The sequence below is a fragment of the Macrotis lagotis genome, chromosome 1 (genome assembly GCF_037893015.1).
Source record: "Macrotis lagotis isolate mMagLag1 chromosome 1, bilby.v1.9.chrom.fasta, whole genome shotgun sequence".
NCBI lineage: Eukaryota > Metazoa > Chordata > Mammalia > Peramelemorphia > Peramelidae > Macrotis > Macrotis lagotis.
The window spans coordinates 577091060-577114168 of record NC_133658.1 but is presented as its reverse complement, the minus strand read 5'-3'; the positions used below and the strand labels follow the sequence as shown (position 1 = coordinate 577114168).

Sequence of the window (23109 nt, the reverse complement as noted above, 5' to 3'; positions counted from 1 at the left end):
CCAATAACCTTGTGAAGTAGGGTAATATTGCCATTAGAGGCAATATGGCATACATATTGGAAAGAGGACTGGATAGGAAGCCATTAGTTTACATTTAAAGCATGACTCTACCACTTAGTACTATGTGACCTTGACCATAATCACTTACTATCTTTGAGCCTCAGTTTTGCCACTGTTCTAAATATATGATCCCATAGCCCATAATTAAAATATTATTAAACTGAGGCACAGGGAGGTTAAATCACTTCGCCCATGATTCTATAGTGTTTTGAAGCTTCAAGGTCTTTTCTAGGTTCAGCACTAGATCTACTATCACATTTCTTCTTATACAAAAACTACTAACTTCAACTCGATCAACTTATGGCAGTTATTATTAACAAAAATTTATTCTCTCCCTTCCCCCCCCAACATCCCCCCTCTCCCTCCCCCCCAAAGGAAAGAAAAGCAAAAACCTTTATAACAAAATAAAAGAAATTCGTAAATTGGTTATTTCCCAAAAATGTGAGTCTTAATTCTGCATTTTTAGTCCCATCACCCCTCTTTCAAGAAGGGGGTAACATTTTTCATCATTAGTCCTCTAAAAATCATGATTGGCCATTACATTGATTGGTTATTAAATCTTTCAAAGTTTATCTTTACAGTGTTGCCGTTATTGCATAGATTATTCTCCTGGTTGAACTCATTTCACTTTGTATCAATTCAAACAAGATTTTCCAGGTTTCTCCCCTTCATTTTTTCTTACAGAATGTTAGAATTCTACTACATTCACACAGTATAATTTGTTCAACCATTCTCCAATTGATGGGCATCCTCTTTAGTTTATAGGTTTTCCAAACGTAAAAGATGCTGTAAATATTTTTCTTTAGAAAGAATCTTTTCTTTCTTTCTCTGATCTATTTGAGTTGTAGTCCTAGTAGAGGAAAAAGGTAGACAGATGAATAAATATTGGGGAATAATTCCAAATTACTTTCCAAGGCAGCCATACTAATTTACATTTCTCATCCCACTCTACAAATAAAGTTTTCCTTCACCTGCTGTCCTGCTTCAGACTATACAGCTATCTTAGAATCCTCTAATAGCTAATTATCTAACAAAAGCTGGTCTGTACTCACTGCTTCTTTCTTAGTATCAGACTACTAGTCACTTATCTTTCTTAAATCTGTCACCACTTTATCACTGAAACCATTCTCTCCAATGTTACCAGTGTAACCTAGATGACAAATCTAAAATTCTTTATTCTGCCTCTTCTTTTTGAAGTATTTACACTGTTGACTACCCTCATCCTTCCAGGAGAGAATAGTGTCACAAGATTTAGAAAGAAAAGAGTTTCAAAAAGAAAGTGATCAACAATTTCAGAGCCTGCAGAGTTTCGGAAGGATGAGGGTTGAGAAAACGTCATTAGAGATTATTATTAACATAACAAACAACAAGAACATTTTAAAGATGAAAAGAAAATTATGTATTCTATAAAGAAAAAATGTCTTTGTTAATTTTATCAAGGTAATTAACAAAGCTCTTTTAGGTGTTCATTGTGATTGATGTTGCCATTGATGACTCATTTTACACATATATGTCTCTTTGTTCTTCTGATTCTGCTTTATACTCAGTATTTCTTTGAATTCTTTGTATTTGTTCTCTTATTACACAGTATTCCAGTTCGGTGATATACCATAATTTATTCATATATTCCCTATCCAGGATCTCCCAAAACCCTCATGGTATTATAGAAATCAGACAAAGGGAGGAGGAGTTAAAATATATAGTGCAGATCATATGATATTTTGGAGTTTTCTTTCTTCATCACTGGGCTCACATCCCAGATACATGGGTGCCATATTAGTGGTGTTTTGGCTAGAGTTCTGAGCATTTGAGAGCCTATACTAGCTTTGGTTATCATACCCTAGTCTATGAATTTTCTTTTGGTTTACATTAACCTTAGTTTACATTATTCATAGCTTTCATTGATAGGGACTTGTTCTTATTATTATTGTTATTATTATTATTATGACTTTCACTGACAGAGACTTATGCTAGAAAATTCAATCATGACTTTTGCTGCTTTATGGCTCCAGGTTATTATAACTTTCACCAATAGCTACCCCACATGTTAAAATATGGTGCTGTCTGTCCTGTACCAATGTTGAGATTGTGTTCGACCTTATTGTTGAGAGTCAAGTGAGGTAAACTGTGTCATGCTCTTTAAAGCTATTATATATTAATTATTGCTCTGATAGCTACATCCCAATTAGTTATAATAACAATAGCTTAACACTGACCCTTTTGCCTCAGAGTTTCATAAGCCTTTTCATTCTTCTGCTCTGTCCACATAGCCTGGTTTCTTTTCTGTGAACAGCAGAGTGAAAGAAGACATTTAACACCATTTCAGAGTAAAATGAGCATCTCATCATTTTCCTATAATTTTTCTTTTTCCTCCCTACATCTGCCCTGCTTTCCACTCTTAATCTCTTAACTAGCCATAGTATGGAACTAAACAATGTGTTTTGTTTATATTATATTATGTTATGTTATATTATATTATATTATATTATATTAGCTGTATTATAATATGAATACTATATTATATTAATACAATTATGCAATATTAACATAATTAAATATATAAATGATTATATAATGGTTATATTGTAGTTATATATTATATTTTAGTTATATAGTTCAATTAAAAAATTAAAAATAAGTGAATAGACTAATTTACTATTTTTCTGTAGGTCAGCAACCTTCAATAATTAGCAAGTTTCTGTTTTAAAGGTAGTATGCATATCCATTGTTTAAATGACATTCACTTAAAAGACTCTTACCTTGGGAAATTCATGATCAGTTGGCATGGTTGAAGGCACATTTGCTAATTATCTTTGAATAGTTGAAGAGCTCTCATGTTACAAAACAGGGTGTAGTTTATTGAAGTCACAGGGATAAAGACTTAGGTTCAGCACAAGATAAAAATTGTATAAAAATTAAAGTCTGCCATCAGTGGAAAAGGATGAAATAAATAGTGGCATCCAATATAGCTAAATGTAGTATAGAGAAAATTTTTGTAATTTAAATTAGATGACTGTTAAGATTTCTTCCAGTTCTTGAGATTTTTAAAATTGAATTTATTTTACTTGAATTTTAATTAATTTAATTAATGAATGTTACCTTACATTGTTATCTATTACATAGAAAATTAACCTTCATCTTTTTTCCCTCTGTTAGGAAAAGATGGCATCTCTTCCCTCCTGAAGATACTGCTTTTCTTTATCCAACCAGAATTCCCTATGAAGAATCTAGTGTTTTCAGCAAAATCAATGTTGTCAATCCTGATTTAAAACAGTTTCCTCAGTTTCTAAAAGCTCAAAGACATTTGGTTACACTGTACCCAGGACAGGTAATTCTTTCATTTAAAAGATAGGGTAGAGATGACATTCCTTCTCATCACTCCATCCTTTCCTCTTGTAAGCTGATAGAGTTTCCTTCTTTTCACTGTTTACTACCCCTGCCTGCCTTTTCTCCTCTAACAATGAGTTTCAGAGAAACAAGTGTATTCCTTACAGGGAAATAGACTTAGGGAATAGAGTTTTGTTTGTACAACTGAGGAGTGGGGAAAGATTATCTCAAAGAATTCACTTGGCTCTTGACTTACAATGTCCTCATAATAATTTCTTTAGATAAAATAAAGAGTTAGATAGGAGAGAATGCATTGACAATTTGGACAACAAGGGATGGCATTTGGCAAAATCAGATAAAATTTTAGGACATCTCAGTGACTGAGGCAGTTTGGTGGACATAATGAAAATAGTGACCAAGTTCAAATTCTGTATCAGCATTTACTAGCTTTATGATTCTTGGCAAGCCATGTTAACCTCTCTCAAATTTTTATCTCTAAAATGTGGATAATAATAACTAGGTACAATTACTTACCACAGTGTTGTTTTGAGAATCAAGTAAGGCGATGATAGTGATGATGTTGATAGCTAAATGCATTTAGATAATGCTTTTAGGTTTATGATGCATTTTCCAAATATTTCATTTTATCCTTACACAAAAATCTGAGTGGTAAGTGCTTTAATATATTAAGTGTTTTGAAAACTTTTAAAGCACTTTCTAAAAGCTAGTAGGATTTTTTGGGTTATTGTTATTAAAATGAGACTGGTTGTTTACAATTACCAAAAGTGAAATGGTTATCTGGATTAACTTCAAGTAAAATGTACTTAAATTCGATTCTCTAACTGTAGGTTTTTTTAAAAAATGGCTATTTGCCTTCTGGTATTTGATTATGGTAAAGAAAGTTTTTCTGACTCCTGTTAATTGCCTTTTTCTTGGATAGCTGTTCTGAAATCCCTGAAAGAAATATAATTGTTACAGATGTTATTTTTCAGTTCCTTTTGTTCCCAGACACTAGTCACTGAGAGTAGATTTAAAAAAATATGCTTATAAGAAGGCTTGTGAAGCAGAAAATGACTTTAAATCTCTTTAGATAAAGAAATTTTTCTTTAGCAAAGGATAAATTTTACAGTTCAGGTGTTTATCAGACTTAGAATAAAAATACAAAATAGTTCTTGAAGTAAAACTTTCTGAAGATATCCTAGATTTTTAAAAATACTTTTCCAGAGTGTATGATATTCAATAACTGTTTGACATTCCTATGTCTCTGGGTGTACACATTTGCATTGTCAAATGTGAACATTAATTTAGATACAGAAGAGTAGTAAGGGACTGTTTCATAGATTGATCTATTCACACACTGTCTGAAAAAGATAAAATGAAAAATACCTTCTTTGCATTGGAAATTGATCCTTTGAACTACTGAATCCATTACCAAAAGCAAAAAAGAATTTGTAAGCCCAGGTTTCTATATTGATCATAACTCTTCAATTTACATATCCTTAACACAGTCACAGGGTTTTGTTTATGCCCCAAGATTCCTGTCAGCTGGGATGTTTTTATATTTATTCATGTTGTTTGATCCTTAGGCTTTATCAATGGATGCCTAATCCAGTATAATGCCCCTGCTAATTCTAGTTACTAGGTAGCAAGAGAAAATTCCTATCAGGAGCTAAAATAGAAAGATGAAAATCTTTAAACTCAAAAGAATTTATCTGTCATATTACTATAAAATGGTGACTCACTTAAATCTAGGTTAAAAAAGTAAGTTCTTTCATTTTAAGAGTTTACAAGTAGGTAGTCTTTTCTCTCAAAATAACACACTATTTAATGTCTCTTATCCTCCCCAGCCCCAAGACTGTGTTCTTAATTTCTGTCTCCCTTCTCTAGATGGGAGTTTCCACATCTTCCTTTAGTATTTTAAATCTTCCATTTCCTCTGTCTCCTAGAAAAAGATTGGAGTCAGAGAGAGATGACTGGACAAGTTTCCCCTATCTTGAAAAGTCTTTAATTAACCTTGTTGTTTCCCTCCAGCTACTGTCCTATTTTTCTCCCTTTCATTGCCAGATTCATATTGTCTTCATCTGTTTCTTCCATTTGCTCACTGCCAACTGACTCCTGTAGTTTAACTTCACCATCTTTCTCCTGAAATAACTCATAAATGTCATCATTTACCTTATCCCAATTCCAGGACCTTTGTTAAGTTTCTGTTTGCTTTGCTCTCTCTGCAGAATATTTTACTGCAAACCCTCTTCCTATCCTCCTTCCTCAATCTTGATGACACTGCACAATTTTTTCTTCCCCTTTTCCCTTTAATTTTTCCTCTCACCCTCTGTATTTGATAAGACCCTGGACTCAACTCTCTGTTCTCCTTGTTGTACTCTATCCCTTAAAAATTCTTCCTGCTTATCATGTAAATCCCAACTTGTCCAGTTATCTAAATCCTAACCATTTAAGAAATATAGTATCTTTAATCAACCCTCTATTGAAAAGCATTTTCTATTTTTTCTAGCTTTAATACTTATTTATCCTCTGATTCTTTAGCAACCTGAGTTAATTCCCTACTCCTAAACATTAAAAATGAAGGATCTTACTAATGTGCTAATCACTGTTTTTCTTATTTTCAGGTCTTGTTTGTTCCTAGACACTGGTGGCATTATGTAGAATCCATTGACCCCATCACTGTCAGTATAAACTCGTGGATTGAACTGGTATTCTTTTTTCTTTTGTGAATGAAAAAAACTTTCTTTAGGGTCAGTGTGGAATATGTAAAAATAAAATTGTTGCTGATGTTTTAAGAAACAAGAGCTGATATAGATGAGTGAGGATTGATCCCTTCAAAACAATCACCTGGAAAATTACACACTTAACCATTGACATCATTAACTCAAGACATTCTTGGAGTCCTCTTAGATTTGCCTCTAGAGCCAGTAGCATTTTCTTTTGAAGATCCATTTTGATGGCAAGTCATCTTTCAATTATCCATATACACACATGAGTATGGAGTACATTACTAGTCATAGTTACAAAGAGATATTGGAGATGGTATGACAAATTTGATTTAGGTCAGATAGGAAGGCTTCATGAGGCTGATGGAATTGGAATAGTTTTGAATGAGAAGAGCTAGGTTTTCCTAGAAGGAAAGGAGCACTGTTATGGGAAAATAAGACTACAGTTAGAAAACTAGACTTGCAGAATAGAGGCTAATTGAAACACAGAGGTCTCAGAAGAGAGTTCCATAAGGGACAGTAGAGATTATCCAATCCCAATTTCCCAAACTCAGTACAGAAATCGCATCCACACTATAACCAATATATTTAATAAGTCAGATTATTCCATTTTGGGATAACTGCAGTAGAATCTGCATCCCACCAATGTCTGCTCATGAACAAGTGGTCATATACTTCTACTTGAACATCTCCCAAGAAGGAAGACCTACAACCTCCAAGACAACCTTTCACTTTTAAATAGATCTAAGGCAGTGGGGGGAGCAGTTTCCTTGCTAAAGCTTTTATTTGCCTTTTTACAACTTTTAACCATCATTTATACTTCTGCCTTTTAAGCCCAAATGAAGATATTCTTACCCCTTTTTATATGACAGCCTTTAAAAACTTACAGACTGTTATCATGACTCCCCCCCAATCTTTACTTCTTCAGACCAAACATCCAGTTTTCATGTGATATGTTCTCTATACCTTGATTTATCTCATTTTCTCTGCAATCTACTTTCAGATGTGATTTGTCCTTTGTACATTGGTTTTCCTTTTTTTTTTTTTTTTTGGCCTAATATAATTGAAATTTTTTTTTTTTACTTTTCTGTTAAATTTTACTTTTTTTGTTAAATATTCAACTTGTTCTAGTTTTTTTTAACGATAGTAATCATTAGTATTTATATTGGGCCTACTCTATTTCAGGCTCTGCTAAATACTTTGAAAATATTTCATTTGCTCCTCACAACAATAGTGGGAGAGAGGTGCTATGTGATCCTCATGTAAGGAAACTACTAAGGTAAGGACAGCTTAACAGACTTGCCCAAGATCACATTCTAGGAAGTATCTGAAGCCATATATGAAGTCAAATCTTCCTGACTCCAGGCACAAAAACTCTAACCACTGTACCATCAGCTGCCTCCTTCCTTATTAACACTTCAAATGCTTTGATATCCATTTTTCTTCTTGTTCTGCTGAGTTTTTCCTTCGGTTTTAATGAGTAAATTATTCCTGACTAAATTTTATATATTTTGCCTTCTAAAATATATTCCAAATTCTTCACTTTTTTAGGGTAGTACCTAGTATGTGATGCTGACTGTTATATTACTCTTTGGTACTTGAATTCCTTCAAATAGCCCTTGGCTACTTGTAGGTTTTTGTTTTTTTTTTTTTTTTGCCTAAAAGCTCTGAATTTTGATTATAATGTTCCTGGAAGTTTTCATTTTGAGGTTCCTTTAAGAAGGTGGCCAGTGGATTCTTTCTATTTCCCACTTTACTCCTCTAATATAAGAGATCTGGGCAATTTTCTTTTAAGATTTCTTGGCTATATGATATCTAGATTTTTTTTTTGATCATACTTTTCAGGTAATCCAGTGATTCTTAAATTTTGTCTCCTCAGTTTTCAAGTCAGTTGTTTTCATTCTGATACTTTTGATATTTTAATTTTTGTCTGTGAAGTACTAGTTCAGTGCCCCCTCCTGGACAGATCTTATTCTTCATTGTCCATAGACCTCTTTCTCTGTCTCCCTGTGTCAACCTAGACAGTAAAGTAAACTTGCTGTGACTTTTTCTTGGATTTTCCCCTTCAGGATTTGGTCTGATGTCAGTTTCTAGATGTTTAGAAGAAGTAGGGGATGGGGGGGGTGGGGGGAAGGGTAACCCTATGATACTGGAATAAGGAGAGGACATCGACTTGATCCTTCTTCTTGCTGTCCTGCCACGTTGCTTCTGCCCTCCTGCAAGCTTCTTTCAGTACACTAAGATGTAGTAAGTTCATCTGCCCTTCTTACTGACTCTGGGAACAGTAATCAAATCCATATTACCATTGTTTCTGGAAAGGGTGTATCAGTTGATTCACATATTCTAAATCCCCTCAACATCTGTGATTTCCTAAATCATAATGCACTCCCAAATTCACATTTCCCAGGAGTTGTTTTCCTAATGGAATTCAGTTTCTTGAGAGAAAAAACTGTCTTTTTTGTATTTGTAGTTCCAACTCATAGCACAAAGTTCTTTGCATGGAGTAATCACTTATTAAATACTTTTCCTTCCTTCATCTGGGTGTAATGACAAACTTGTTGATAGCAAAGCATGGTTGTCATTTTCCTTACTGAACTGGGTTTTCATTCCCTGCTAAATGTTTTTGATTTGTCCTTCCCAATCTAAAGATGATTGATTCTCCTTGGCAGAGAAGATAGAAGCTGTATGACTTGAGTGGTTCACCCTTATGGTTATTTTGTCTATACTAAATCATATCCCTGTTTTGTATTTCTTAGCCCAACATAGGTAATTTTTATAAATTGTTCTTAGCATTCACCTCCAGTTTTAGTTTATTTGGGACCTCTATTGTTCATTTTCAGCTACTTGCCCTTGCATATGTCTTCTCCAGCCAGTTTTCTTTCATATTGCAGTCACTCTATTTGTGACTTAGAAACTTCATTCTTGACAATTGCCCTTGTGCTGAATTCCCCTGCAGAAGATTAGGCCATTGGAACTTGACTAACTTTTCTCTGAATCCTTTGAAATTTGTTAAACTATACCTCTCTTTCCTCTTCTCTGTAACAAACTCTGTGTTCACTTACCCCTGGAATTCTTACTGTTTATTTTATCAGCAAATCAGTCAGTTAACATTTATTAGGTAGGGATGGAAGAATGAAGGAAGGTTTTTTTGAGGATCGGAGAGACATGAGCATATTTATGGTAGTAGGGAAGCAGTTAATAGATTGAAGAAAAATGAGAGCAGAAGCAATATGTTATAGGAGAAACAAGATGGAATAGGATCTCTGGTGATGCATTTTCATATTAGTCAGAATTCGATCCAGAAATGCAATTCTTTCTATTGAGGAAAAAAATTATTAAAGAAACATACAAATTTATCAGCTACTCTTTTTCAACCAAAGTGGGTTTCAGGGCAGCTAGGTGGAACAGTGGATAAAGCACCGGCCCTGGAGTCAGGAGTACCTGGGTTCAAATCTGGTCTCAGACACTTAATAATTACCTAGCCGTGTGGCCTTGGGCAAGCCACTTAACCCCATTGCCTTGCAAAAACCTTAAAAAAAAAAGTGGGTTTCAGCACATGTCCATATCATTAAATAATCCTCCATTACTACAATATCATTCTTCCATACCAGGTTTGTGATGTTTCCCAAACTTCTCACCCACTTCTATCTTATATTTAGATTGAAGGTATGGGGTAGCTAGGTGGCACAGTGGATAGAGTGCCAGCCCTGGAGTCAGGAGTACCCAAGTTCAAATCAGATTGAAGATATGACCCCCAGAAATATTGCTTCTCTCTCACATCCACTGAATCTCATTCCAAAGCTCTTTACCATGTTTCCTTATATTCTTAGATTTCCTAAAGTGACTATATATCTTAATATACAAAAACTACTATACCCTCTTACTTTTCTATCTGTTGTATTCCTTTTGAATCAAGAATATCCCCTTCTAGACACTTTATTTCTGTCATGAGTCTTCAAAATCAAATTTTTCTCTTACACTAGGTTCTCTCTATGCTTTACACAAGAGATTTTTAAGAGATATTTTCCTCTTTTCACTAATTTACCCTTGTTGATTTACTCATATTCTGTGTATTTTTAAAATATTTTATTTATTTTTCCAACCATATGCAATTTCTTCCCTCCCCCTTCCCCTTAACAGAAAGCAATCTAATATAGGTTATACATGGTATAACTATGTTAAGCATATTTCCATATTAATCATATTGTAAAAGAAAAATCAGATCAAAAAGGGAAAAGAAAAACCATAATATGTGAAATAAATTTTTAAAAATGAAAATAGTAAACTTTGGTCTGTATTCAGGCTCAATACTTCTCTGCATGTGGATGATATTTTCCATCTTAAGTCCTTTAGAATTGTTTGATTATTGTACTTGTTGAGATAAGTAAGTTCATCGTAGTTGATCATCACCCAGTAGTTGCTGTTAATATGTATACAATGTTCTGGTTCTGCTCACTTCACTCAGTAACAATTTGTGCAAGTCTTTTCAGGCTTTACCGAAGTTCTGTCCTTCATGATTTCTTTTTAGGCATCTCTTGAATCTTGTATCTGCAGGTCACATTTTCTGTTTGGTTCTGGTCTTTTTATCAGGAAATTTTGAAAGTTCTCTATTTCATTGAAAGTTCACTGTTTCAACTGAAAAAATATGCCGAATTTTGCTGGGTAGTTGATTCTTGTTTGTAATTCAAGGTCCTTTATCCTCCAGAATATTATTATTAGCTTAATTTTGAAATTGATCAGTCTGGGTAATTCTGACTTTGGTTCCTTGGTTTTTAACTTGCTTATTTTTGGCTGCTTGGAGTATATTTACCTTTAAATGAAAATTCTAAAATTTGGCTATAATCTTTGGAGTTTTTATTCTGGGATCTTTTTCTGGAGGTGATTGATGAATTCCTTCAAGAACTATTTTGTCATCTAATTCTAGGATGTTAAAGCAGTTTTCCATGATAATTTCCAGAAAGATATTTTCCAGGCTCTTTTTCTTTGATCAGGACTTTCAGGTAGACTAGTAATTTGTCTTCCTTCAAGACACAGTCCAAGGTGGGCAGCTAGTTGGTGCAGTGGATAGAGCACCGACCCTGGAGTCCGGAGGACCTGAGTTCAAATCTGGCCTCAGACACTTAATAATTAGCTAGCTGTATGGCCTTGGGCAAGCCACTTAACCCATTGCCTTGCAAAACCCTTTAAAAAAAAAAGACACAGTCCAAGGACCACCTGCTTCTCAAGGTTTTCTACTTACTTTGTTTATTTTTGTATTTCCTTGTGCTCTTGTGAGTACTAAGGACCAAAATAGTTTATCAATTTATCTTTTACAATCTTTGGCATCATTAGACACATAACAGTGTTTATCCCTTCATTCCTCCAATCACCTGGTCATCAGAAATGTATTCTCTCAAACCCTTTACTTTCTGTTTTAAGACAGAGGTTCTGGGTAGCTGTGAGAAGATACTTGGTAGAACTGGCCTCCAGGTCATTACAGAATTCCTCTTGCCTTCCAGACTTGCTTGAAGCAACAGTAACTATTGTTTTTATTTTTTGTAGCGCTCTCAATCAGACTTTATAGTAACAGCTGTGACAAAAGGCTAAGGACAACCTTTGTGTGATGTATTCCACTGCATTTCATTTAGCTACAGGTTTTCAGATATCTCCCTCTGCTTTCCTGTACGTTTTTAGGAGGTGAGTCTTAGTTGATTTCACAGACAAAAGAAGACAGATTACACAGTACATACAGACACAAGAATACAAACATGTGACAAAATCTAGTTATCTATTGAGGTATTCAACCTCATTTCACCATTTTTTTTCCTCTTTCTAGATAACATCCTTTGCTTTCTTGAGCTTTTAACCTCTATCTCCTTTCTGGGGAAACAAAAATATTATTTACTTAGCAGACAGAAACAGATAAATTTCAGAGATACAAGGTGATATCCAATTATCTGAGGTCTATCCATATCTTTTCACCTCAACATTGATCTTACTTCCCCAGCCTCTGGGTGGTTCTATGTAATTGTTAAGGGGGGAAAAGTCTTTTTCATTGTTAAATCCTTGTAACCTTCAGTCCAGTTGAATAATCAATTTCAATTTCAGAATCTCTTTGTTATGTGTTCTCCGAATTTCTTTAAAGTCTAGTTTGTCTGTACACTATATTCACTTTCCTGGCTATTAGAAAGAAGATAAAATTGACCCTTTCTCTTGCAGCTTTTTTTCACATCAACCACCATTTCTTTCTTATCAGGAATTAATTATAGAGTGAACGCTCTTATTGCCTTCCCTACCTTCCATTATTTCCTCTCAGAAATGAGCCAGGGATGATTTTGCCTTGTAACAAAGAAAACCATTTTAGCAATACCAACCTTCATAGTCACTTAAATGGTGTAGACAACGTTTTCACTTCTAGTAGAGGACACATTATCTCAGTACCACCTTTTCTCAAACAGTTTGTCTTTTTTCCCCCCTTTGTCCATAGGAAGAAGACCACCAGGCACGGGTAGAAGAGGCTATCACTCGAATGCTAGTGTGTGCCATGAAAGCTGCAGAAGATCCCACTAATACCAAAGCCTGGTTAAACCCTACAGAAGTAGGAAATCTCTTTATTTTTATTGTATCAATTGCTAATTTATTGGGAAGTTAGCTTCAGATGAAGCTATTCATTTTGTAGAAACATTGAAGACAAACGTGTCTTAAATTGTCTGCTTTTCCTTAGGTTGAGGGAACATCTCATGAAATCAATTGTCAATACTTAAATGGAGCCATTTCTGCCTATTTGGAATACAATAAAATAGCCAAAACATTCAAAGCCACAGATTTCAAAAAAAGTGATGAGCACAGAGTGGAGGCACCTTTGAAAAAGAGGAAATTGGATGTACACACCAGAGCAAAGGAGAAAAAATCACCTTGTCATAAGTTATCTATGCATACAACAAAGCCTGAGGAGAAAATTCCCTTTGGCCTAGATCTAATCCCAGTATTACCCAGTCTTCTGGATGAATCTTCAGAAAGAAGAATAATTGAGAATGATATTAAAGACCTTGTCAAGGAAAGTGGGAGACATCTGGGGAAATTAAATTGTGCAGAAGTGCAACCAGTGATGAAGAAAACTGAGATACCACCTTCAGATAACATTGTTTCTGACAGCACCACATGCCCTTCTCAACCATTTGTCTCTACGGATGATTTGCTAGATTGTTTGGTGAATCCAAAAGTAATCAATCTAGTAGCACAACTTTTGTTACAGAAAAGAACCTGTAATTTCCAAGTATAATTTTTTTAAAAATTAAATAATTCTACATTAAAAGATACTTTTCCTTTCTTAAAATATATTTTTAAGTAACTTCCAATTTACTTTTGTCTCATGTTGCCATTTTAGGGTTTGTGGAAGAGTAAGTAGGTATGAGGATTAGCAAATGCACTATGCTGCAGTATTTCTAAAAAGATAAATGATGATCCAGAATTAGTAGCAAGACTGTCATTTTTCATTATGTTGGTTGCTGTTTCCTCCCATGGCATTCAGGGTACTGTGTTAAGATGATCTCATCTATTCCTCTTCTTTATGAAGTAGGTTTTATAGATTTGGTAACATGAGGAAACTGAGACAGGAAACAAAAGCAATGATAGTCACAGAAGAAATGCACATTAGAACCATAGAATTTTATACTTGGAAGCAACTACACAGATTTTCTTGGGTTTAAGAACCTGGCACCTTAAGAAATTGTGAATTGCTGAAGTCCATGCAGCTGATAATTGATTAAATTTGTGAGAGGACTTGGAGGTCCTGCCTCCTCATTCAGTTCTCCATGCTGAAACCATATCATCTGCTTAGGTTTGACTTGGCCCCTCAGCCACACTATCCCTGATCTTAAAAGAGAAAGTGCAATCTCTTGCACTGTTTTTGTACCAGTGACTCAGACCCAGAAAGCAAATGCAGCTGAGGAGTAGCCTACATGCCTGTCTCAGCCTAGGAACCAGATGCAATCATGCCAGAGTGTGTAATCAAAACTTCAGCTCCCTTGGGGAGTAGTCCCTCATCAATGCCTCTTTAAAATGTAAAGAAATCACTCTTCGCTCCAGAGTCCTCTTGGATCTCCCAAACTAGTCCCTTATTAATTAATCCCTATTCAGCTTTAGAGGAGGATCTCTAATTTGCTTGTCCCTTTCCACTTCACTCAGACCTCTTTCATGACCTAGAAGTAACAGAAAAGTTAGAAAAAGAAGTTTACTAATAATTAGAGCAGCTCAGCAATAGAATGGAGCAGAATGGCCTTCCTTACACATAAGTACAAAATTGGACCCAATATACAAATTAGATGGTTTCCTTATGATTGCTATTTCTCACCACCTTTGATCATATTCTCATGTAGAATAAGAAAATAACCATGTCATATGTGTCATCCCTATATGATAATTTGACTCTAGATTTCAAGTTATGTCCAAATCTGATTTAGGGATCTCCAGATTCTCCTAATTATCCAAGCACTGACTTTTTTTTCTTTAAATGTGTAATGTGAAAATTATGGACTGGAAGTCTGAAGAGCATGGGTTTGAATCCCAGTTCAACTGGTCATTATCTGTAGCTTAGCCAAGTCATTCGCTGGGTACCTGTCTCCTCAAATCTAAAATGCTTGGAAAGATTGGCCCCAGTTTTGGAGTGAAGTGATTAAAATGGGGCTAACAACTGTAGTAAGTAGGTAATCTCCAGAGTAGTGGTGGCCAGAGCCACCCAGAAAGTCCTCCAAAAAAGGAGAGGCCAGAGGATAATAGAGTGCCCCCAAGGGGGGGGGGGGGGGGATTTGGAGTCCCTCTCAGGAAGTTCGCCAAAAGCTGAAACCCACCAAATTGAAGGTAGCAGGCTGGACACAGCACCAGGAGCCAGCCACATGGCCTGGAGCCAGGAGCTGATAGCCGGTAGCGGGAAGGAAGGAGGGGGGGTGGGGTGAGTGTTTCATGTGTTTTGCCTTGCGTAAGTAACGTTCGGGTTAGTTATTTCTGGGTCAGGGACTCAGCTTAAGTTTTAAACTGAGGGAGCTGTGTGTTGAGCTCAGGAGTTCCAGAAGTTGGGGAGAAGGAGGATTGAAGATCTGCAGCGCCAGTGTCTCCCTCGTGGAGTTTAGCCCCACCCCCACTGAGCAATAGCAGTAGCTGGTGGATGAACTGGAGAGAGGAGGGGGGGAGGCTCTTAAGGAGAAAGCTTTGCAAGGGAGAGTTTAGAACGGAAGAGAATTTGAAGGTGGATGATTAAGGTTGAGAAGTTACAGGAGGGCTGATTTCTATTTTAAAGGCTGAGTCTAGCTGGAGGAGTGTCCCAACCACTTGTGCAGGTGGGGGGGACAGGAGAGTTAGCCTTACAGGGAAAGAGACCCCGCCACAAGTGTGTTATGTGCTTGGATAAGGAAGAAAATATAAAAAACAGGAGTTTTGGGAAGTACTCTGAGGATTTTAAAAGAGGGAAATTAGTGTTGTTATATTTGGTTAAAATTTGTACAGAATGGGAGAAATTAAATAACCTGGATTGTTAAATTAGTTTGGGATTTCAAACTCTTGAAACACCTTTGAGTTAAAGGAAAGTGATATTGGGTTACTAAGAGGAAAAATATATAATTATGTTATCAGGGATATTTACTGATATGTTTTAGGAAAGAGAAATACTGTACTATATTTTGTAATCTGATACATTGTCAACAATCTCAGAAGGCCTTTTGTTGGTAAAGGAAAAAAGTTTAATAATTTTGTCTTCTCACGTTTATGGAAAGAAATATAGGTGTGTGTGCGTGTGTGTCCATATAATATTAAAGTAAAATCTACGTAACATCTGTTATTTGAAAATAAGAAAATGTATTAACAGTGCCTAGCATTTACAACATAAATAAGGATTGCACTGGGGTTTTAAAGGTATCATGTATATATGAAACTAGATTCTTGGAGGATATGGGTAAAGAGGTCTGGGAGACAAAAGTGTAAAGATAGTGGGATAATCATTTTGCTCTTGTTCTAAGGGAAATGAGATGTTTAAATAAAAATCTTGTGTTTAATGTAAATTAATAGTGTATGTTCAATTTTAAAGTAGTCAATAAAATGGACTTCTCTCTTGATAGTTGCAGACAGCTGATGTGGGGGGCTCTGACAGATGAATGAACAAATAGCAATTGTGTGGTCCCACTGTAAAGTAACTTATTGATGAGTAATATGTATCAGTTATGTGATATTCTTTTATAACTGTAAAGAGATTATATTTACAACATTTGGTTATTTCTTGTGAACATATAAGCTATTTGAATACTGTAATATTAAAGTCTGTAATTAACATATAATTGCTTTGGAGGGATAATGAGGGAAATATCAAAAATTATGATCCTTTTGGGAATAGACCAGTGGGTGAATGTATAATGTAATAATGGAAGGATTATTTTGTACAATCTAGTAATTTGTGTGGTATTCTTATTGCTGTTTTGTTATATTGGAATTAATAACACATGTTGGAAATTTAAAGTCACCTAAGATGTTCTAATGGTTTTAAAGAATTCTGAAAGTAATAATTTGTATGTTAAGAATGGCTAGTGTGGGGCGGCTAGGTGGCGCTGTGGATAGAGCACTGGCCCTGGAGTCAGGAGGACCCAAGTTCAAATGTGAACTCACACACTTAATAAATACCTAGCTGTGTGGCCTTGGGCAAGCCACTTAACCCCATTTGCCTTGCAAAAACCTAAAAAAAAGAATGGCTAGTAGCTAAGCAAGTTTATATGTAGAAGTTTCTAGCTACATATGTGAATTGCTAATATTTTTGAGATATATATGTATTTCAAAACTGTTGTTTGCTTTGAAGTAAAAGAATCTATATAATATGAGCAAGATAAACACAAGAAAGATAATTTGAGATTTTTCTGTGGCAATATTTAGTTTATTATGTGAGAATTTAGGGCATGATAGGCACTCTCCTAGCCACAGGAGGTGTTTATTTGTTTTATTATACAGCTGGCTAGAAGGAGGGATCTCTAGACAAGGGGAATTTGATATGACATTGTTATATAAAGATAGAACAGATATGATTTCAGACAAAGGGACATGGCTCTGGAGATCAGAGGTCTTGAGTAAGAAGTAAAAGATGAGGCATGTAGGGCCATTCATAGTTAAAATTTCTGGTTTTAGCAAGGATCCAGGAAGGATACTCAGAGAGCTTTAGGTAGGGGATTCATTAATTGGGACCCTCATTAAGATGATAATTAGAATATGGTGAATTGGACTCACTTGAAATTCTAATTAGGTAAAATAATTATTTAGATCATGGAACTTTTAATCAGTTTTCTCTTTATGTCAGATTCCAGGATGGTCAGCAAAAAAGAAGTGTTACTGGGTCAATGTGTTGTTCTTGGAGCCAAGGAAGTTAATGGGCTGAAGATTTCAGGTGATAGGGATATAAAGTTGAAGGCTTTTTCATGCGGCCTGAGATTGGACCATTTTGACTTGACTTCCCCAAGGTGACATTTGGATAACAATCTCACCTGGTAGAATAAATCTGGCTAACACATTTGACTACCCACATGACCTCTGCCTTGACATTTGACATTCAAAAATTATATCTATAAAGGAATTTTCCTTTGATGTCCTGGATTTTTAGAGTAATTAAGCAAACCAGAAAGAGAAGTTTTAGGTTAATTGGATTTAATAGCCAGGTAGGTTAGGTGTGTGACTCTGACACATTCTGTCATGTTTAGAAAGGAATTAAGATTCCTTAATTTTTATGGTATTTGGGAATATTTTGAAAAAAATGCATTTTGGTCATGGATGTTTAAGTCATTATTGTAATGACAGCAAAAGGTTGAGAAATGGATGTTACAAGTTTAAGGTAATGTAGTTATTCTCAGGGGAGTTTACTCATTGAGTGAGACAATTCTAGAAGTTTATTGTGTTTAAGTGAAGTATGCATGTCAACATGGCAGTGAGTCAAGCAAAATGTAAATTGTAATAAGCTCCAGAATCTCATTGTCTTGTGATGAAAATGTGTTTTGATCTGAAGAAAATGTTAAGCAGTTTCTTTACCAGAAGAGATCTCAACTAGTCACCTGAGTTGGAGAGGACTTTTTGGAACTGATTCAGAAAATACAGGACATCAAATGTCTCCAGGTGAGAAGAAAAGAGGAGAGACAATGGACTAATTGATCTCCACCATCTCTTGCCTATGTATACATTGTTAAGTCAGGTGATCTGTCCCTTTTGAAACCTTTAACTTCCCCTTGATTCGGTCTTATGTCCTGCTCCTTATGGAAACAACAAGAAGAGGCAGGGTGAAGATGTACTCCATTGATAAAAAAGGAGGGGGAAATTATTGGGTGGCATGATTATATCCTACATATGTCTGTATAACCTACCTATCTAAGGAGAGTCCTATTTCTGATTTAGAGAACAGGTATTAGTAATGGGGAGGAGAATAGCCTAGTCTTTTGGTGCAGCAAACTTGTGGTGGACTTGTACTGGTCCACAGAAGTTTGAGAATTGACCTTGGGTGCCAGCCCCCTGGGTCTGGCCTAGATTCTCAGTTCCTAGTCAGAGGTGTACAGTGGCACAGGATTCTGGTCCAGAGAGAAACCAGTGGCATATGACTGAGTCAGTTGAGAGTGACTATTGTCTATACTAGTCTGGCAAGGGTAATTCCCTGGTGAGTGGCAAATTCTGTGGACTTATATGCAGAAGCAGGGTATGTATTCTGGACTATAGAACTTAGTGGACTGAGATTCATGTGAGATGTAATGATGGTACCTAGATCCCTTGTCAAAAACCATTATGGTAAAGAAAATTGTGATAACCACTGCATATACTCATCTGCCAAGGATTGATCAGGGAGTTGTCTAAACTTATGGGCCTACTGCCTGAGCACAGGATGGGAGTTGGGGCTATAGAACCCCAATTTATATTCCTGATTAGATTCTAAGCTGGAGTGGAAATAGACAATTAGACAGCTAGGACCCTGAACTTGTTGGCTGGCTAAGCCACAGGAGAGAATTATTCGTCTTAAAGTTGTATTAGACAATCTTGTTGATTGGAGAAGGAGGAGTTTGTGGTAAAATGAATATATCAAGTTGTTGCTTAAAGATAGCTGACAATAGGCAAGTAGTAAAAAAAAAAATCAGAAAGTTGGCATGTGCTCCTGCACAAACCTGAAAATAGGATAAGTCCATGTCTCTGCTAATGAAAATCTTGATAGAAGAAAAAGTCAGTACTTATGTCAATAACTAGGATTGTGATTTAAGAAAGAAATCACTAAAAAGGTTGAAAGCCAAATTCTTTGTAAGAAAGAAAAGGGGGAATGGTGAGGAATGTGGGAGTGTTTGGATTCCACGTTAATGTGAAGGAAGAATTGTTAGATTACATCACAAAGACTGGGGCCTGCCTATATTGTTGCCTATGGGCAGGTACTGAGTTAAGAAAAGATTTAGCTTTATCCGATTAAAAGAAACCTGAGATTAGGCCAGGTCTGCCCCATCTAGTGCTAAATTAATTTAGGGTGGGCATTGTTTTCCTTTGGGCATGCTCAAGGCCATTACTGGGCGGTCTTGTGCCAGTGTCTCCCCATATTGCACAATGCCAAACTTCTTCAGAGAGACCTTGAGAATGTTCTTGTATCACTTTGATGACCCTCCTGTGACCATTTGCACTGAGTTCCCCATAAAATAACTTTTTTTTTTTTTTTTTTTTAGCAAGTGCACATTTGACATTGTGGCCAGTTCATCAGAATTAAGCTCTCTCTAGTAGAGTTTGAATGCAAGGCAGTTTAGCTCAAGAAGGGACCTCATGTCTGGTGTTTTCTCCTGACAGGTGATCTTCAGATTCTTTCTAAGACTATTTAAATGGAAGTGATTCAGGTTCCTAATATGGCGCTGGTAGACTGTCCAGGTTTCACAGGTATATATGGCTATGAGGTCAACACTCTATTAGACCTTCAGTTTGGTGGTCAGTCTATAACACCTCTTCTCTCTTGTAATGCCAAGATGAGTGAACTTATCCACAATATTAAAAATTTCTCCATTTCCTGTAAGTAATGGTTCCACATTTGGATTGGTGGAATGCCTGTGATTTTCTAATGTTAGTTATTAAGCCAAAATTAGCATAAACAGCAGAGAATTGATTGCTTCCTAGCTGTATCTCAGCTTCTCCTGCTGTGTTGAGTGGACAATGTCTATTGATTGGAAGAAGCAAGTTCAAAGCTTAATGACTGTGTAACTCCTTACCCCCAGGCAATTTACTTAACCTCACTGCCCCAGGAATCACTTAAATCTTTTAAGTTGCAAGTCTGCATTTGTAATAGGAGTTTCCTCCCTAGAAATTTCTTTCACTTATGTCTAAATCTTCATGATCCCTTTTGAGATTTTCTTGGTAAAGACACTAGAGTGTTTTGCCATTTCCTTCCCCAACCCATTTTACAGATGATAAAACTGAGGCAGAGTTAAGTGACTTGCCCAGGGTCAGGAAGCTAATGAATAATGGAGACCAGATTTGAATTCATGAAGATTCTTTCTGGCTCCAGACCTGGTGTTCTGTCTACTGTACCACCTGGCCCTGCATTGATGAAATCATTGGTCAGGACAAAAAATATTAACACATATTTAAACTGGAAGGAACTGTGCAATTCAACCTCATTTACTTACTACAGGTAAGTAGTTTGAGATTCAGAGAGATAAAAATAACTTGCCCATTATTATGTAGGAAATTGGCAGAACTGGGATTCAATCCAGGGATTCTATTTAAAATTTTAATTTTTTCCTCACTACTATGCTATGACTATACTTAAAATTTATTTTTTTAAATGACAAACTACTTTTCCTGAAAAGTTATTTTTTTTTATAAATGTTGTCTGACATAGAAGGTCCTCTATGATGAATTCTAGTATTTGTAGGCTGTGATCTTGGGATCACTTTTTTAGGGGGGCAGTCAGTACACTCAGATTGGTTAACAGAACTAAGACTTCAGAATATAGTTAAAAAGGAACCTCATTCCAGAGAGTAATATGAATTCCGTCCTTGAATATTCAATTAAATTTTTTAATGACAAGTCTATATACAGAATTAAAATCAATTTTAGGAATTATTAAACAATGAGAATTATTTTGTTTGGTTCACCCCCCCAAAAAAATTTTAGATTTAGCATAAGATGTCTGAAAAACAGTTCACAAGACAGATTTTCTCCTAGGCAAGTTGGCATTTTATTGGGCACTGTGATGGCACAGTGAACTAAGAGTTGTGAGATGCTCTAGCAAAGAGGTATCTGACATATCCTCATTTATATAGGGAGAAAGAAGGGAGAGAGAAAAAATGATCTTAGATAAATTATAAACATGCTTATTAAGGAGGGCTATTGGATATCAAAGAATATTCCAGGTACTGATAATTGATAATTAAAGTTTCTAGGCAGACCAGACCTGATCTTTACATAAAAGGTACGGGGGGGGGGGGGGGGGGGGGGGGGGGGGAACTAGGTGGTGCAGTGGGATAGAGCACTGACTGACCCTGGAGTCAGGAGGACCTGAGTTCAAATCCAACCTCAGACAATTACCTAGCTGTGTGACCTTGAGCAAGTCACTTAATGCCAGTACTTTAAATAAATTTTTTTTAAAAAGGCAAAAGGGCAAAGATTACCCTAAGCATGGTATTCTGATAACAGGCAACCAGAAAACAAAATGTCCTTAGCAAAAGCAAGAGGTAGTGTCCACAGAGGCTGTTTGGTAGAATTCCTGATTCTAGCATAGACTCAGGAAATGCACTCAGCAGTTCTGAATGTTGGTAGGGGGCTCATTTATTGGGACCCCCACCATAATCCTCCCATAGAGACATGGGAATGAAATGCTTTTCATGGGAAGGACCAAAAATTCATCCAATGTAATTCTTTCAAACTGACACAAGGATGCAGTTGGGGAAGGGGAAGCATTTCAAGCCTAATCTCTGGGGAGGAATCTGAAATGACTGCCAGCAGAGTCCAAGGAAGCAGTATGAATTTTCTGATACTCACCATGAGCAATCATCTGAAAATGGAATGCTTTTAGTCAGAAAGAAACAAACTTAACCAAGAGGTCAAAGAGGAAACATGGTGTGCAAGTAGAAATGCAAAAGGTGGTTTCTTGAGGGGCTCTGACTTGCCTTCTTGGGATAGACCAAGGCAGGAAAAGAACTAGAAAGTCTCAGGGGACCTGGGTTTCAGACTAGTAAAACCAGAAATTTCATTAAAACTAAAAGTGTCCCATAGAAGTATGGCCAAAGTAAATAGGGACAAGTTTCAGTGGTCTGTGGTTGCCCCAGCTATACCTAAACCAACTAGAAAGTTCTTATTTCAAGAGGGAGTGTTAAGACCACCTCTGGGGGGCAACTAGGTGATGCAGTGGATAGAGTATCAGTCCTGGAGTCAGAAGGACTTGAGTTCAAATGTGATCTCAGATACTTAATAATTTACCTAGCTATATGATCTTGGGTAAATCATTTAACCCTTGCTGCCCTACAAAAAAGGAAAAAAAAGGCTTTGGCAAGAGAAAGGCACAAAAGACAATAATGTGAAGAGAAAAGGCATAGTGGTGGAAAGACCAACAGAAACTAACAATTTAAGAGAGGGGAAAGTTATCAAGGGGTTTTTAGACCAGGAGATTCTCTTCTTCCAGTGGTCCACTGGTGAATTCAGGAAGGTCCTAAAGAAAGAAAAAAGGGTAGAACAGACTTTATCCTGGAAATATGAATTCAACTGGGGCAACCTTCAAATTTGATAGCTGTATAAATGGCCAGAATTTCATATAACAATAGCAAAATGGAGGAACAAACATGAGAAATATATAAAAGTTAGTATTTCATGATTCTGGAAAAGTTTGGAGCTAATTGGGGTTGAATCAGTATATCCAACATGTATTTTGTTTGAAGGGTGAGATTCCATTAATACATTAACAATTTAAGAAAATAGAGTACAAAAAATAAAAGTTGCCACATTAATTTGAGTTTGTGTAATCATTTTAGAATAACTTTACAAATAAAAT

The 23109-nt window shown here is 36.0% G+C and overlaps 1 protein-coding gene across 3 annotated transcripts in view; it reads left to right on the top strand.

The window, feature by feature from the left end:
• Nucleotides 1–21533, top strand: part of HSPBAP1 (HSPB1 associated protein 1) — a 65428-nt gene extending 43895 nt beyond the window's left edge. For 2 of the 3 annotated variants that reach the window (XM_074214663.1, XM_074214661.1), the window contains exons 5-8: nt 3217–3388; nt 6012–6095; nt 12580–12690; nt 12817–21533. In XM_074214663.1, coding sequence (XP_074070764.1) covers nt 3217–3388; nt 6012–6095; nt 12580–12690; nt 12817–13374 — 925 coding nt within the window. In that variant the 3' untranslated portion in view covers nt 13375–21533. The remainder of the gene's footprint in view (nt 1–3216; nt 3389–6011; nt 6096–12579; nt 12691–12816) is intronic. The other variant, XM_074214662.1, reaches the window with a different exon arrangement.
• The last annotated feature ends 1576 nt before the right edge of the window (nt 21534–23109 follow it).